Raw genomic sequence first — 16,898 nt, 5'->3', positions numbered from 1 at the left:
GGTGGTGGAGAAGGAAAAAAAAAAATCACTGTTTTTTTAACCTTCCTATCTCACACTCGCTCTTGGCTCCCTCCCTTGGTAGAAAAAGCTGGAGGGTATTTTTAGCATTTTCTTCCCCTGCAGCAAGATGGAAAGGCTGACCCTGTGCTGCCCTCCGCGCTCACATGTCCTTCTTTATTTTCGTTTTTCTGTCCTCCTCTTTTCTCTCCTCCCTTCTTCCCGCTCTCCCTATTTGCCGTCGGGGCATTCATACCGCTTCCACTTCATTCACACATTTCCCCACTCACCTGACAGCTCCCCTGAACCTTTGACTGCCGCTTAGAGCAGCAAATATACCCATAACCCTGCACGTCTGACAGCACGGCTCATCGCTGCTGAGCCACAGCAGGTTTAACACTGGACAAGACTGAGATTCTCGCTGCAGGCAAAAGCTCAAAAGAGCCACCGACTGGTTTCCTAACATAAAAAGTCGAGCCCCCACACCTTCAAAACAGATGCTTTCATATTTCCAAGCACTGTGCCAAATCCTTCCCACAAACCTTTTAGGTGGCCCTGCCCTGCTTACCGTCGCCAGTGAGTTTCTGGAAGCTGTGGATCTTCTCTTTGGCTCTGGTTAGCTGGTCCTCCAGAGAGCGAAGTCTCCCGGCGGCCAAGGACCCGGCTTCCACCTGGCCCTCTGGTATCCTGGGGGAGAAAGGCACAGGCAGAGGTTGTGGTGACTGAGCATGGGAGTGTGCCTGAATTGACCATCGGAGGAGGAAATATCAAAGAAATATTAATTTTATACCTTCAGCTGAAATAGCAAAGCCGTATTCAGGGTTAATGTAAGTGATGAAAATTGGATAAAGCTTACTCAGTGAAAAAGTTGTCAAGTTGGGTTTTAGATAACAAAAACAGTAAATTCATAATGATGTAACACAGCAAAGCAGCAAACCCTAAACTCTGACCAGATGTTTGCAGACTCCTCCTGAATTTCTTATCAAATAATCTTAAAAAAGTAATTAACATTGCTGTCACTCATGAAGTAAACACCACTAACCTAACGTTAAAGTTACTGGACCCTCACAAGAACCTTGCATCATGTGATTATTCAATCTCAACACATACTAGACTAAGATTAATCTCTGCAATCTTCGCAAGCCCCCAGTTTTTAGCTTTTTTCATTTTGGAGTGGCAGCGCCGTGGATGAATTATCTTGTGACAGACACCATTCAAAACAGACCACATAATATAGACTTCAGTATTAACCTTCCCGAACACTGACTGGATGCACACCACTGGCTGTAATTAGTTTTTGCTCATGATTTGCAATCTGAAAAAAAAAACAAAAAAACAGGTTGACTGTTTTGCAAATATTGTGAAATTCCTACTACACCATCAAAATTAAATCTATCTCTCCATAAATCTGTGGAGAAATACTGCGCGCCACACGTTTGCAGCATCCCGCCTCTTTTACATTGGCAGCTCCTCGTCTTTTTTAGACATTAACGAGGTGCAGGAGTTCGGAGAAGAAGAGAGAATGTCTACGAGACTCATGAGATCCATGCTGGACCTCATGTTGGCTCATCTGGAGTCAAATAGCTGCAGTGAACATGCAGCTGTGAAGGCGTCTTTTAGTGTTCACCACCGAAAAGTCTAGTTCATTTGCTAAGACACCACAGTGCAGCCTCCTGGAGCTCTGTCCTGGTTTATTTATTTTGAGTTCAGGATCATGGACGGCTGCATTACATAATTGTACAAACACCCGAGCACTACATCCTTCTGCAAAATCCTCTGAACAGTCTGTATAGAAGAAGGAAGAAATCAAAGCCATTGAAAAGGAATCGAGTGGTACAAACTTTATATAGCCAAGGTAAAGGCACTGCAAACTTTTCTACATGTTAACAATGTTATTTCATAACATTGAGTTATTTTGTACAAAGGATAATAATAACTTACAAATAGAAAAAACACACACACGTACATTAAATCTATTCATGTGCAGTAAACAGATTAACTTTAATTTGTTACTTCACTTTGACCATTTAAAAGAGGCTCAAATGGAAATCCCCTCTGATTACCACGCATTATCTATGCTGCATTAATGCTGCAGTGGCCATGGTGGCCTCTTCCTTCTACGATGTGTGAGGAGGGACTGAAGGAACAAACAAAGATCCCAGACAACGGATCATTCACAGGGCTCCTTTTCACAGAGCCACGGTTCAACTCATTTCTGAAGCTCTCTGTGGCTGATTCTGGATTAAATGTGAAAATGAATGACTCATGCGACGAGCTCAAAAACTTGACACTGGTTTTGTAAATTCACAGCTGGTTTCTGTGTAGCTTTTCTGTCCATTAAATGCCTCTACTTTAATGCGATACGCCGTCTTTTAAGGAGTGACGTAAACTAATCTATTTATTATTGTATATTATCAGGTTTTTTTTTGCCAACTATGGCTCTGTGATAAATAGATATGAGAGCAGTGAATAAGCATTTTCACACCACTGTGTAGTAACTGCTGCGAGCATGTCATGAAAACACAAACGAGCAATCGCTCAGGCACAGAACACAGAACACAGAGTTCAAATCCGCCTAGGAGAGAAAAAGAAGCTGCCACTGACACTGTGCTATATCAGTTCCTCTACATAAAACTATTAAAAATGGAAAATGTTTGAATGCACAGGGGCATTGGTGGAGTGCTGCAAAGGCCATGTTAATGAGTAATCAAGGCATGCAAACTCAATTTGCTCCCTGAGTGAAGAACATCAGTCGCTGGCAGGCATAAAGATGAGACTTTTTAAAGTTGCCGCAGCCCTTCTTGCTGCACAACTCCCCCTTTAGTGTTCAAGCCCCGGTTACTCCGAAGTCCCGGCCTCTCACATCACTGAGCACTAACTGAGCGATGTGCTTCAAAGCCATGGAAATAACTGAGGAGGAAAGGGAGGATATTCTCACTCTTAACATTATGTAACCATGTGATGGACAAGGATAAACCTTTCCACACCTCCGAGGCCTCATGGATATTTATATGAATGTCTTAAATTCACGCTTGTTTCCTTTGTGAAATCCGCGGTGCTCCCGTTTCAGCTGCATGACACAGATCTTTGGAAATTAGACCCAGGTGCTTTTCCACTCCGAGAATCAACTCTACTCTCTAAACTCACCGCTAAGTCTGTTTAAACAATATTCAACGGAATCCCCCAAAAGGCCACACCCTTATGTACTAGTTACATAACGCCACAAGAAGAAGGAATATTTCCTCAGTGACATCATTTCCCAGGGGTCTTAAGTGCTGCTAAACTTGTGATATATAACGCAGCGTGATGATTCCCTTGAGCATGGCAGAAGAAATAGGGCAGGGCAGCACAGGCTGAGGAGCAGAGATGTGGCACAGAGGTTGGCTAACCTTAACTGCTGAGACACAAAACACAAGCATCCTGAACCAAGATATATGCAGATATAAAATATATCCAAACAATCAGTGGCATCAAACCCAGACACACACACACACACACACAGGAAGGAGGAAAACACCATACACAAATGATTCCTGGCGGTATCTCTAGAGGATCTGCAGCGGAGACTAGACGCGGCGGCAGCTGGATTCAACAGCGTCTTAATCAAACGATACCGAGAGGTAACAGATGAGGAAAAACTCTGACTCTGGGGGAGGCAAGGGGGGGGGGGGGTTCTGCAGAGGGAAAGACAAGCTAGGAAAGCAGAGGGGGGGGATGAGACCCAACGGCACTACGCACCGAGTCGGAAAGCAGGTGAGGTTTAGCATGTAACCCAGTTTCCTCTGAAATGCAGCCCCAGCTGTCGCTTCACTGGCTCCCGCCCCTGCACCCAGTAACCGTGAAGTTCACAGGGTGATCAGAGCCCGGGCGGAGCAGAATGAACGGTGGGGGCCTAGGTGGCACTGCGACGCATGCAGATATCCGTGGTGAGATTTAATATACTGTGATCGACTTCAAAAGGAAAGACCCATGTGCTGGGATGGGGAAACCATACATATGGATGCCAATGTGAAATGTTCTGGGAGGTGTAGATGAAAGAAGAGCACATGAACACAATTTGACTTTCGATTAAGGGGTAACTTTGATTTGCTATTCCTGCGTATGTGCGCATATGTGCATCGCCTCACTGTGATGCATCAAAGACTTGACTGATATGTTTCAGCCATTTTCTGGGAACAGACTGTGTGGTGCAACAAACCACTTGACTCCAATAAGTCAAGCTAGTAAACCACAGGAATGTGGCAAGGGGAAGACACAAGCAAACACTACAAATTAGTGGAAAAGACTCAAATCACCATGAAAACCAGTTAGAACTAGTCAAATTTGGCCTGTGAGGAATGTTATAATTGAAATTATAACAATAGGAATATTGTGGGGCCTGTATCAATTGTATTATCATCTCTACTAAGGCAGATCCTTCAGATACGGATTGAAGGCGAATCAAGGAATTATTTTCCCTCTCTTTAACTTTGCAAGATTGGATTTTTAGTGAATTATGTGTGAATCTATTGATGAGTGTGGGCAATTTTGTGCAAATTCATATAAAAATCTGTGACGAGTCGATTTAAATGTGGTTTCACAGGGATTATAAACTTTCTCAGCCGCTTTTGGTAAGAAATAAGACTGGAAACCTGTAACTTCATCCAATGTGTGTAGTTGAGTGGCCTTAGCTGTAAGGTTTAATTTAATTTAAGGTGACTGCGAGGCCTCGCTGGTAGCATGTTCTCTATTGAGTGCAATTCTAGTTGCGTCTGTTGTGTTTGTATGAATCGTTCTGCTTTGCATGGAATCAGTTAGTCTCATCTTTAAGTCTCCTTCCTTACTGACTCAAACGGTAGAGTTCCAAGGAAACGGATTCTGAACGGTGCATTCTTGCCTCACATGCTTTTGACACCAGATTCAGCCCTAGTTGATATCATCATAGATCATAGATGTTCTGACCACAGATCCCACAAAGAGGCTATTGTGTGTTTGTGTGTTTGCGTGTAATAGATGACCTTCCCTTACCCGGCCTGAGTGCCGGGCAGGACAGTGGGAATTCAGGTTAGGGTTAGCAGCAGACGTCTGTTTAGTGGAGTCGTGAGAACCCTAACAGGATAAATTAGTCTTCTCACTGTCACCTTACATACGAGTGAGAGATTGGCTACTTCACATTCAAACTATACATCTGTTTCTACAGTTTACATTAAGATTTCCATGCAACTGGAAAGAGAAGAATCCAAATGAGTTTGCCGTATGCAAAAAGAGCCATGTGTAGATTTTAATGAGCTAATGTTGCTAGAAGCAAACCATAAAACACACAAGGGCACAGAGGAGACTAATTGAGGTCTAATGGTCAATGGCCTGCTCCATTAAAAGACAATTCCACTGGAGCAAAGAAAAGTATCTGCATCAATCTTGCCCTCCTCTCTGTCTGACCGTGAACCCGGTCATGTGGTACTGCATGTGCAAGTAATTATTTGCATTAGTGTGAAGCGCACTTACCATTTACTGTAACAGGTCGACTTAAATATACGCAATCAATTCATGATCGCGCAGAAAAGTGTGCAACATTGCCTTTTATCACCTAGTTTGTGATAGCATTGAACAACGCCAAACAACTCATCATGCTGGCACTGAACTCAGTAGAGTAAGATATAAAACAGATTAGCGCCATGACTGTGGTCTCTGCAAATCTTCTTACCCCCTGAGTCCTCATTTTCCATTTCCTCCTTGCTGCTCTTTACTTAGTTCAGTCCTCACGCCATCCATCATGCTCACCACTCCTTTGCCTCCCCTGCATTGCCCCCTCCCTCCCTCCATCCCTGTGTTGGCATGCCTGGGGGGGATCGATCAGGTCCTCATCGCTCAGCCCAGCTGTCACTCTCGACCCCTCGATCCCTCCAATGTTGCACCATCCGGCTGGCACGTGTCATTGTCTCCGCAGCAGCCGTGGCTTCGTGCCCGAGGTCACTGACAGCTGCGGAGAGGGCGGAGCCAGACAGACTAAGCAAAGTCAACCTCGTGCTCACCTCTCATTAATGCCGCTGGGTGATTGGTGGGCTCGCACGGTGCCTGTCACTCAACGCACTCACTAACGGAATTAATAACTGAATCACTGGAATGAATCCGCAGGCCAGTCGGGTGATACTAATTTGAATCAATTCAATTTACAAGTTGTGATCAATATAGTAGTGTCTAGTGCAAAAACACTAACCAAGTTAAACCCTACTCTAAACTATAAATCAGCCTTGTTGAAGTGGGTTTCTGCTGCATAACATGCCGGCACAGAGGTGTAATAATTTGAGTTTTATTGGTTTAAATCTCTGTGAGGCCGCTCATGAAAAATTAATGCATTAATGCAAAGGTTGGGGTGTCTGGGTGAAACTTTTATTATCAAATGCCAGAGGGGTCATGCTCTTAGTCCCAATCAGATTCTGCACAACGTGTTAATCGAGTTGGGCATGCATCACGATGGTCGATCAGCGAGTTAGTGAGTTGTTACATAGTCAGTCAGTCTGTGACAACCTGCTGGCTGGAGTCTGGCTTGGCGCCGTGCCTCTGTCAGCATTTTGGTAGAAGGGGGGAAAGAGGAAGAGGAGGAGGGAGGTGACTCGGAGAAGGCAATGAGCTGAGAAGGGAGGGCTATGGCACGAGTGATGGGCACCTTCCAAACCTCCTCTCTGCGTCTATTAAGGCCCCAATCGAAGAATAAAGGACACTGCAGGATGAGGTGGTGGTTCTCTCCCTTGTCTGTATCAGACAAACCGACCCCGGTCTATGCAGATAGCTCATGAAGCTTAACCTCTGGTGCCAGTAGCCTTCTTTTTGACTTGCTCTGCCGAATACTTAGCTGAAGGTTAGAGGAACTTGAGAAGGCACTGCAGCACGGGCCCCCATAAGCAACTGCTGAGGCCTCGGTTCCAGATCAGCAGGCGAACTCAAGAACAAGCAGCAAGCATGCAGTGTGTCGGGGACCCATCTGGACTCTGGTCAACTGAAAACTGCACTTGTTCTTTATATGCCATGAATTCCACCTTTGTTTTTCTGCCAATTCTGAATAATTACAAAAGCAAGGGATTTAATCAGGGACCAGCTGCCTGAAGCAGCGTGTCCACGTGTTTTTTTATGTTTGTGTGCGCTGACGAGGGCCTCGCATCAAAGTGAATCTGGATATCACAGAGGAGCAGCAATGGCAACATCTGAAGCCTAAGTTCCCAGTTAATATGGCGCACACCAGGACACACTGATGCAATCCCCGCACATGCATGCATGCTCAGGGAGGCACCCGCCCGCGTTCAGACCCAGTGTTTAATGTGTAAAGAGGAATGCCGTCAGTGTGCGGAGATAAGAGCAACACCATCTGTCTCTCCATTACACATAGCTTGATTGCGTGAAAGACACCGTGTGGTTAATGGGCTTGTTCGATGTGCTATTGTCTGCCAAAATAACCAGTGTGACAGTCAATCCATCTGTCTGTCAAACGCATCCTCTCTGACACTACTGATCAGCTTTTAATGAAACTTTGCAGCACCATTTGTTTAACTGTATGTCACACAGAAGGAGCTAATTTAATCAGATGCTGATTACATTTTCACAAAACCAGCAGAAACAATCATCTCATTGCTACATTCTGACATTTGTGAAATTACTCTGATTGGACTAGCGGGGAGCTCGAGGCTGAATCTAATTGCTGGACTTTGCAAAAATCTAAGGGAGATGATGAATTGCACTAGAGCCCTTTAAACTTTAACGAAACGCAGAAGGATACTGACCAGGAAAGCAACGGGGGGTGCATTACAGTTGTAGTTTGTGCAGTGATGAAAACGTTTTCTGAACTTTGATGAAACATCGCCTGGACCCGCAAATACAAATCAAACTTGAAAAGACTATTCTTCTAGTAGTTACCTCTTTCTGGATTTGGCACCAGTTATGAATAAAGGAGAGCACATACAGTTTATAAACATTCCACTACATTGCACTGGTTTAAATCACAGAGTTCCAAATAGTATTCAGGTTTCACAAATCCAGGTTATATCCACAAAAGCATATGATGATGTGCAACCAACAAAAAAGAAAAGCATTTATTGTTACCTGAGCGATTCGGCCATGCGCCGCAGGTCTTCATTCTGCTGCTTGAGCCGCTCTAGCTTGGCCAGGATCTTGGAGAGCTCCCGGCTGGACCGCTCCGGATGGTCGCTGTCCCTCACCAAGTGGCCGCCGATGTAGAAGAGGAGTGTGCCCCAGGCCAGCAGCACCAGGGTAATCCAACGCCATGACCCCGCCCAGGGCCGCATGGTTCAACCACGCCCGCCCTTGAAAAAGCCTCTTGGTGTGCCTGTACACCCACCGACCCACCGGCCTGCCTGCCAGATGTGCGCACACACTCTGTGCCCCCGTCACCACAAGTGCCCCAGCATCAACCTTGGCATCGGCATCTTTGCAGGGGGCGGCGCTCAGTAAATGACGGATGAGAGGGGGATGCGTGCAATTGTGGCTCTGGAGTGTTTGATAAAAGGCAGATGGTGTTTCTCCAGATATGAGCTAGTCCTTCCTGTGTGTGCTAAAGGATGGCTAACATGGTGAGAAGTCTGTGCTGTGGTGGCGCGATTGACGTCTTCTCCCCTCCACCCAGCTCCGTGTTGACACGGGTGTGTCCCACACCGTCTTGTTGCTGCCTTCCAATCCCACAGGATTCTTTTATTGGTGTTGCATCCTGTTGAATCAAAGAAAGACATGGGAGGTTAGATGAGCTTATTGCACGTTTTGTCTAGTTCAAATAGTAGCACATGAAATCCATTTGAGGGATAGGCCAGCAAGACGGTTTGACGAATACTACAAATCATGTGACATACATAAAGCGACAGATACAGCCAAGACGCCACTGACTGGTCCTGACATAACCCTGTCTCAGCAGCCTACAGGATTGATCAGCATGACACTGCAATTTGCATTTACATAGTGACATATAGTCCCTGAGCTGTGCTGCAGTGCTGTCGAGGCAGGACAGGGATGTTCCACTTCCACGTCCTGCCGGCTTGCACATTACACACAAACACACCTGGTCCACTCACAAACACACCCACATGTCTCTTGAAAGCTCTCACACACACAGCGAGAGAACTCACATCTTTTATTTCCCCATCAACCCACACTGCATCCTTGTCCACAACCTGATACAACACATTTCCGACACCTTCTCCCCACACTATTATTTAAAGCCTGGCGGTTAATGGATTTGTTTAGAGACAACTAAATCCCACAAAGTTCTCCTCAAGTATTTTTCTCCTCCCTGTGAGCTCGCTGCCTTCCACGTTGCCTACGTGACAGATTGCCACATTGTCAAGGTGATTCTGTGAGATCAATGGAACAGGGAGAAGGAAAAAAATCCCTGGATCATCACTTCCCTTCATCTCAAGGCAGTGGGGGAGACGGAGATGGACTCGTGCCGGGTTTATGAAGAAACCTTGGCTGTCAACTCCTCAACGAAACCCTACCACGCAACTGGGACCAGTCGTGCGATGAATTGAAGACTGGCAGGGGTGTGTGCGCCACATCCAAGTGTGTGTGTTCGTGCTATCGTCTTCGAGTATGTAACGCGGCACACTGGAATTATATCAGGTATCTTAGACTTTAAGACAGTAGTGGGTGGTGTGGTGGGGTTGAGTGACATGTTGCTGTTTCTGCCTGAGAGTGTTCAAGACAGAGAAGAGTGTTCCTGCTCCTCCTGGCAGTACAGGACTGGGTTACCAGTAGCTCATCATGTTTGCCATGGCACAATATTTGTTATGTAGAACCTAAAGGGTTCCGTGCTGTAATGACGTTCATGCTTCACTGGTGCAAACTGCCTAGATCACTAAAACAATGAGGAGGAAACTATTCCCCTTTCATTTCTTATTGAGTGATATGAGATTAGTGAAATCTGTGCAGTCGCCGCTTCCTTGTCCCTGCTCCTGTTGTGACTAACCTGGGTTGACATGAGGGTGGCTCCTCTTTATTCATGCAGCACGAGGATGTGCTGAGCTGTTTTTTATTATGGAAAATAAGAGCTGTGAGAGGGCGGCACTCCACCAGCTCTGCACAACTGGGACCCCAGTAAAAAGCAGGCTGCAACAACTCTCGTCACTATATTTGATGAGCCATAATGATGTTTGTGCATAACAAAATAAAACATATAAATATAAAAGAGTTGGATGAGACACACGACTGCGACAAAGTAGGAAATGGGTTCTGGATATACTTGAAAGTCAAGCCACGCTAATAATACATTACTAGCATAGTATATTAGAAGGGGAGTGAGATAAAATTACGCATGTCCAAGATCTCTGCTCACCCACACCAGTATCTTTTTACTACACAGGCTGATTGGCCCTGGTCACGATGAAAATGTGTCGACCGATGGCGAAAATTTATGATGTCACAAAACTCTAAGTACCAGTAAGAATGAAACTGCTCAACAAGTCGAACCCTCAAAACGGGTGATAAAAACTTAACAGGAGGGTGGAGCTGTCAGTCAAACCCAATTTATCAACACCAGCATAGTCCTAATGGTCTACCTGGTACACTGCCAAAGCTAAGGATGCAAAAATTTGCTGTGTATGTAACTATAACACTGTCCCACAAAGTAGGGCTGTGCAACTATAAAAAAAAATGTTCTTTACTACATTGTGCTGCAAATCAAATCTTTATTCCTTACAGTAAAATGTGTCATCATTTGAATGCCAGGTTTTCTGTTGTGCCACATAACATGGATGCAACTGGAAATCTGCATGAAGGTAACACAATACAAAAATGCTGGAAAGTGAAAGTGACTCAAAATGTGCTAATTTCGTCTCAAAAGGTACAAATCTTGAAGATGACTACTTGATAATGTTTTTCTTTGACAATTATCAACTCCAGTCGATGGCTTTGGAAAACGAGCGGAGTGAGGTTTTACTGTTCTTCTTCAATACGCCTTTCAGCTCAGCCTTGGTTGTGATAAAGTCGGAAAGAAGCACAGAAACACGATCACAGACCCTCATTCAACAGCTTGAGATTGCTGCGTTGTAACTAAATGAATGAGGAGACATCTATCGAGCCCTGTTTCAGCAGAACGTGGTCTTATTAAAGAGAAAGTGATACTCAACTACAATTTATTTCACTGATAACGATTTGCCAGTGTAATATTCCACCAGAGATACGGCAACCGGGGAGCCAAACGCTGATTTTTGCATTTTTTATTGAAAACTCTCACCTCTGCCCTTGAGTTGCCATGAACACAGGGCTACATACATGATAGAAATTATAATAATGTCAAAGTTCCCTATTGTGGTGTGATCGTTTCTAAGTTGTGCCAGTGACACATGTGCTGACAGAGAAATTGTTCATATAGTACCTCTTTTTTATTCCGCTTTTCTTCTAAGTAAAGTGGAAATATGATTGTCAAGCCTAAGCTACTCAAGACAAAATGAAATACGTGACTGCTTCCTCCAGTACTTTATAGCTGGAGGGAATAAGTAGGCCATTGCGGTTCAGAAATTGGACCTCTCATCTGCACCACCTACACACTCACTCCCCAAATCTTCCCGTAACCTAGAGTTTCCGACATCATCACTCATCATCTTTGCCCTTCACGGTGCCCTTCACGGCTCGGAGGGCAGAGGCTGGCGTGGTACAGGTGGAACCACGGGGCGGCCTGTCAGCGCTGCCACAAAATGCCCCTGTGCCGCAGCAGCAGGCAGGAACCCGAGGCGTCGGCACAGACGACCTCTTCTCACTGCTCAACGTGACTCAGGCCGCAGCAAAGGTCACATGTCAGCAGGTACCGGTCTCCAGGCGGTGAGCACTGCGATGAGGCCCACCACTGAAGGACAGCTCCTGTTATTCCAACACGGACATTACAGGTGGAGAACAACAGGAGGGGAGCCCTGAGGTGTATATGTAACGTGGTGACATAGATATGTTGTGTTAGAGTGCATACAGAGGAGATCGGGGACAAATAATTCCCAATGGGGAAAAAAACAAAAATAGAAAAAGGTGTTTACACATCTGTAGCTGCAATGTTATCTAGTTGACAAATGAAGCTGAATGTGACCTATGACTGTGGAACAGACGATTATTTGGAAAGAAATGAAACGTTCCACCTCACCAAGGGGCAGCTCGCAGGTGTATAAATAACTGAAACATCAGCTGCCACTGGAATCTTTTAACCCCAACTCTCTCTGAGAAACACAAAGCCTTATTTAAAGCCATTAAGCCACACTCATTTTAACCTGATGGTTGCCTGGTGTGGAAAGACTATCCAACAAATGGCCACAGAGCAGGTTTACTCGTTATTTTCTCAGCTGGTCCGGGGTTCAAGCCAGTGACCTTTCAGCTTCTAGCCTTATTCCCAAGGGATGGACCACACTAGTATCAGGAACACAAGGCTTGAGACATTTCAATACTTCTGATGACAAAAATATTTAAATCGGAAGATGGCACTTAAAAAGTGAGCAAAATGTATTTATTCCACAAAAAAGCAGCAACATGGGAAAACAACACAGATGCTTCAGGGAGGAGGACTGTATCCTGAAATGTTTGTTTCCTGCCATTTGCAACAAAAACATCACGATTAAATTTGGAGTGTTACTCCGTGATTTTTTGCAATATAAATATCAGCAAACATCTGACTCACTCAGCAGCAGAGTGCTCCATCTCCCAGCGCTCTCTTTTTGCTTCTCAGCTGGCTCAGAGCCGAGATGCGGAGAAACCCTTTCGCTTTTCGGGCCTCTCCGGTGTTTTATGCACAGATACACACAGAGATGTGCGCCCTCACACACACATACAGGAGAGCAGTGAATATTTCATGAGCTGCTGTTTACTTTACAACATTTCGGAGCTGAATGTGCAGGAGTCCATTATCTTGGGCTAAATAGCAGAGTGGAAGCCTGGTGTGGGGGACAAGCTGGGGGAGAGAGAAGGCAGCATAGGGATGGTGAGCCGGGAGAGTAAAACGCATGACGTACAAAGTGCACCATACTTATTGCAGAAAAATGTCATCCTTTTTGTGACAATGGATTATTTATCTATTCCATTATCTATTATCCTATGAGGGTCTAGAAGGGGGGGGGGGGGTGTGACATGCAGATTAACCCTAATCTGCATATCGCAAGAAGCTAGAGTACTCACAGAAAACATGGAAGAACCCAGAATGGAGGATATGTGAACTCCACACAGAAGGACCCTGGCCAAACTGGGATTCTAACCCTAACCCGGAAATCCTCTTGCTGTGATGCAATAGACTGTAACAAAATGCTGCTCTAAAAACTTGAACTGAAATTCAGATCAAGGGATTTATAGAATAGTACGTGCATTATTGGCACAGAAAAGCGTTCTTTGAAACAGCATTCAGGCCAACGTACAAATATTTGTCAGCTCCTTTCAAAGAGGGTCTTGTTCTCAAAGAGTGACACACTTTCATCCTCTGGCACCAGCCGTCTGAGCAGCTCTCCCTCTTGAGCACTGAAGCCCGCCCACCTCATCGCAACTTTGGGATTAAGTCTCGCAGAAGTGGCCAAAGGTCTCGGAGAAGTTCTAGCCCTGCCACTGCTGAGCCCGCGGTAGCTTGGCATTCGGTATCAAAGCCGAGCACACAGCCTTTCCTTCAAGGTTATCTCTGTGGAGAATACGCTGACAGCAGGATAGACACGCACACGGAATCACAGGTGCACACGCACACTCACACGGTGACACACAGATAGGCAAACACACACCCACACACACACACACACAAAAACAAACTCTTTGGCTCTGCTGCTATGTGTGTGTCTGTGTGTGAGGGAGGGAGGGGGTGGGATTTGTGTGTGCTGATGGTTTATGCAAACAGGTTTTTAATTGAGATGGAGGAATTTGTGATTAGCAGTAAAAAGGCACCAATCATTCCTTTGTTTTACTACTTTTTATGCCCAAATAAAAATGTTGGCCTGTGCAGGGGCCACAAAAATCCAATGTGTCACCTGACGAGTGACAGCCTACCACAGAGCTTAGAGATGTGGTCAAGGACGGCATTGTAAATTCACTGTGTCAGAGAGGGTCATTGAGAATGACTGGGAAAAGAGCAATAGCCAGTGCCACTCAAGCAGCTGCATGTATCAGGCCTGGAGCACGAAGGACATTAAGTGTCAAAGTGAGTGTGTGTCAGTGTGAGAAAGTAAGAGTAAGTGTTGATTCAGGCATAGGAGAGTTGTAAGGAAATCTTGAAATGAAGCATCACCACAAATTGATGATTTACTTAATGCGAAACAGCGTTGATAAAAATACATTCCTCTGAGAAGGCCGCACAGAAACTTGTCCATCGTTCTTCATAAGAAACAGAAAAGGTTTAACCACGTGACTTGAGCTCTACGCCTGCTCACATCCACACACAGGGAAGCACACACTTCCTGTCTGTTCAGTTTCTCTTCCTCATAATGAGTCCCGGTGACGGCTGACCTTTCCCGGCCGGGGCTGCCCGGGACGAGCCAGAGAGGTGGAGGCAGTGGGGAAGGGAGGGTGTCAGGGGGGGGAGGACTTGTGTTGACCTCATACAGAGGGTGCCAACCTTCACTCGGTCACTTTAAAGCAGCTTAATGAGTGTGTCAATGCTCACGAGGAAAAGAGAGACTGAAAAGTAGGAGCAGCAGAAGTATAAATCAGTAGCCAGGGAGGGAGAGGAGGAGGAATATGAGGACAGGGAGAGAGAGCAGCTACTGTTACACTGTGCTAAATTGTGTGATTTTTATCTTCCGAATATGCGGTGACGCATAAGGCGATACGCCCAGATCCACTGAATATGGATTTTGCTCAGATTACAATCAGACCTTTGTAAGAAGCCTTGGAAGTGGTCAGGCTCACATTGTGATAACAGTTCTATGTCATTTGACTGCGGCCCACGATGAGCGCTACACAGGGGAAAAGGCTGCTTTAATATTAGTGTGATAGTGTAACAGGCATTTCCAGTTTAAACATCGGCTGCACGGCTGTGTTAACCAGTGATCAAATATCATGAATCACACGGAAATGGACTGTGGCCAAAGTTTGGCAGGAAGGTAAAGAGAGTGAAATCAGAAATGGCACCACATTGAGAACAGACAGAAAGAATGTGCCAAAGCCGGCAGTGACGGGGACACCACACCACAGAGGAGGACAGTGAGAAGAAATTGTCCTGAGCTCCTGTTGCCGTCCTCCATTAAACCCAGGATTGAGGAGAGCAGGGGGGGTTCGGCTACCTCTCGAGCAATAAGTTACATTTCTAACACAATAAGCAGTGTACCATTCTCCTGAACACTACTTACCGCACTCATCTTCTGCTGCAGAATTTACCGCCAGTGGTTAACTCCCATTATATCCTGGCTCAAGGCAAAAGTGCCCTCTCCGAGGCCAAGGATTAAATGATACAGGACTGACTATGGAGGGGTAAAGATGGAGAGGAGAGCTGTGGCAGCAGAGAACTAGGCAGCAGGAAGAGGAGAAGGGAAGAGAAAAGCGACAAGAATGCCCAGACAGAGAAAAGCTCCAAGAAAAAAATAGTCATAGAAAGAGAGAGGGAAAAAAGTGGGAGCCAGGGAGGTGGTAATCGGGAGAAAGATGGCGGCTGTAGATGCAGAGACAGAGGGAGAGAATGAAGAGTGTTCCCCCCCAAGGGGCTCGAGTCCTGACTAATACAGAGGAGGAGTTCTATAAACAGCAATAACACATGGCTCCCACCGATTCATCGCTCTCTGCTACATTACCTCCATTCTCGTCTTCAACCTTTAGCTCTTTTGCTCTGTGACCTTATATCCCCAGACTGCCAAAACACGTCAGCATTAACAAGTGACAAATTCATTCATCCTCTGCTGGGCCTCAAAATCGTGCCTTTTCCAAGACAAGGGAGGAAAAAATTATCCGGCAGCTTGATTGCGAGATAACTTCCGAAGCATTTGTTCAAACAATTGCCTTCATCTTTGGGGGGGGAAAGCACCATTCCAAACATTTTGAAATGTCATCCATTCTACGGTGGCTCCGTCCTCGCATTGAATGTGTTTAAAGACTTTGCTGCAGATGCTGAAAACAACTCGGCAGTTCAAAGTCAGGACGTCACCTCTGATGGTGAAGTCGCCAACTCTCAGCTGTAGACTTCTCTGCATCGACTTCACCCCTGTCTCTCTTCTTCCTTTTGAGTTTCCTCCAGGTGCTCTCGTACTCCAAAGACATGCGAGATGAAATGAAACCCTGAAATTGCCCACAGCTGCGTGCACTGGCCTGTCCGTATTGGCCCTGTGATGGACTGGCGACTGGCATGAATAAATGTTGAAGCGTACTGCGAAATTAATAATTGACAAGTTGAGATGGGTGTTTTTGTGCCGCGCTCCCGCCTGACTGCATCTTTTTTTTTTCTCCTTCTTTCAACTCTCTGCTCGACTCCCTACTGCTTGATTTTGGTCGCTGGCTTCGTTTCAATTTCCTCTTGCTCATCTTTACAGATTTTTGTTAGAGCTTGACATTTAAACCCAAATCCACTGGGACCTGCCTAGAATAGACTTGAGTATGCTTGCACTGAATTTTCCATTTAATTTCTTTGCTTTGGGTCAGGATTGTTTGAAAATGTTAAAATACACTTTACCTCACTTGATGATGAGACATAACTTAGTGATGAATGGAGTAGACATATATGGCTGGCTTGTGCCCAATTTCAAAGATCTCTTTTTACACATAATAAGCTTTGTTTTGCACCACTCTTTCCTTTTTCTTCCATCTTTCCTGCCTCTTCCCTGTCCCTCCACAGAAGCATCCTGCATGCGTCACAACAGAAGCCATATTGACAGAGGTCCTCGTCGCAGTCAGGTTGTGTTTTCTGCTCTGGGTCCATACTTGTTTGTTCGCCTGACTTCTCCTCTGTCTCCTCGACTCTGGCTCTACATCTGACACTGTGTGTGTCTGCC

The 16,898-nt window shown here is 45.5% G+C and overlaps 1 protein-coding gene across 1 annotated transcript in view; it reads right to left on the bottom strand.

The window, feature by feature from the left end:
* fut8b (fucosyltransferase 8b (alpha (1,6) fucosyltransferase)) overlaps positions 1-16,898 on the bottom strand; it is a 79,113-nt gene that overhangs the window by 27,594 nt on the left and 34,621 nt on the right. The window contains exons 2-3 of the mRNA XM_062411915.1: positions 8,071-8,692; positions 566-684 (exon numbers count right to left, since the gene is read on the bottom strand). Of these exons, the coding sequence (XP_062267899.1) occupies positions 566-684; positions 8,071-8,273 (322 nt within the window). The 5' untranslated portion in view covers positions 8,274-8,692. The remainder of the gene's footprint in view (positions 1-565; positions 685-8,070; positions 8,693-16,898) is intronic.

Source organism: Platichthys flesus, chromosome 18 (genome assembly GCF_949316205.1).
Source record: "Platichthys flesus chromosome 18, fPlaFle2.1, whole genome shotgun sequence".
In the NCBI taxonomy this organism is placed as follows: Eukaryota; Metazoa; Chordata; class Actinopteri; order Pleuronectiformes; family Pleuronectidae; genus Platichthys; species Platichthys flesus.
Note: the sequence above shows the minus strand (reverse complement) of the source record. Positions and strands in the feature narration are given on the sequence as shown.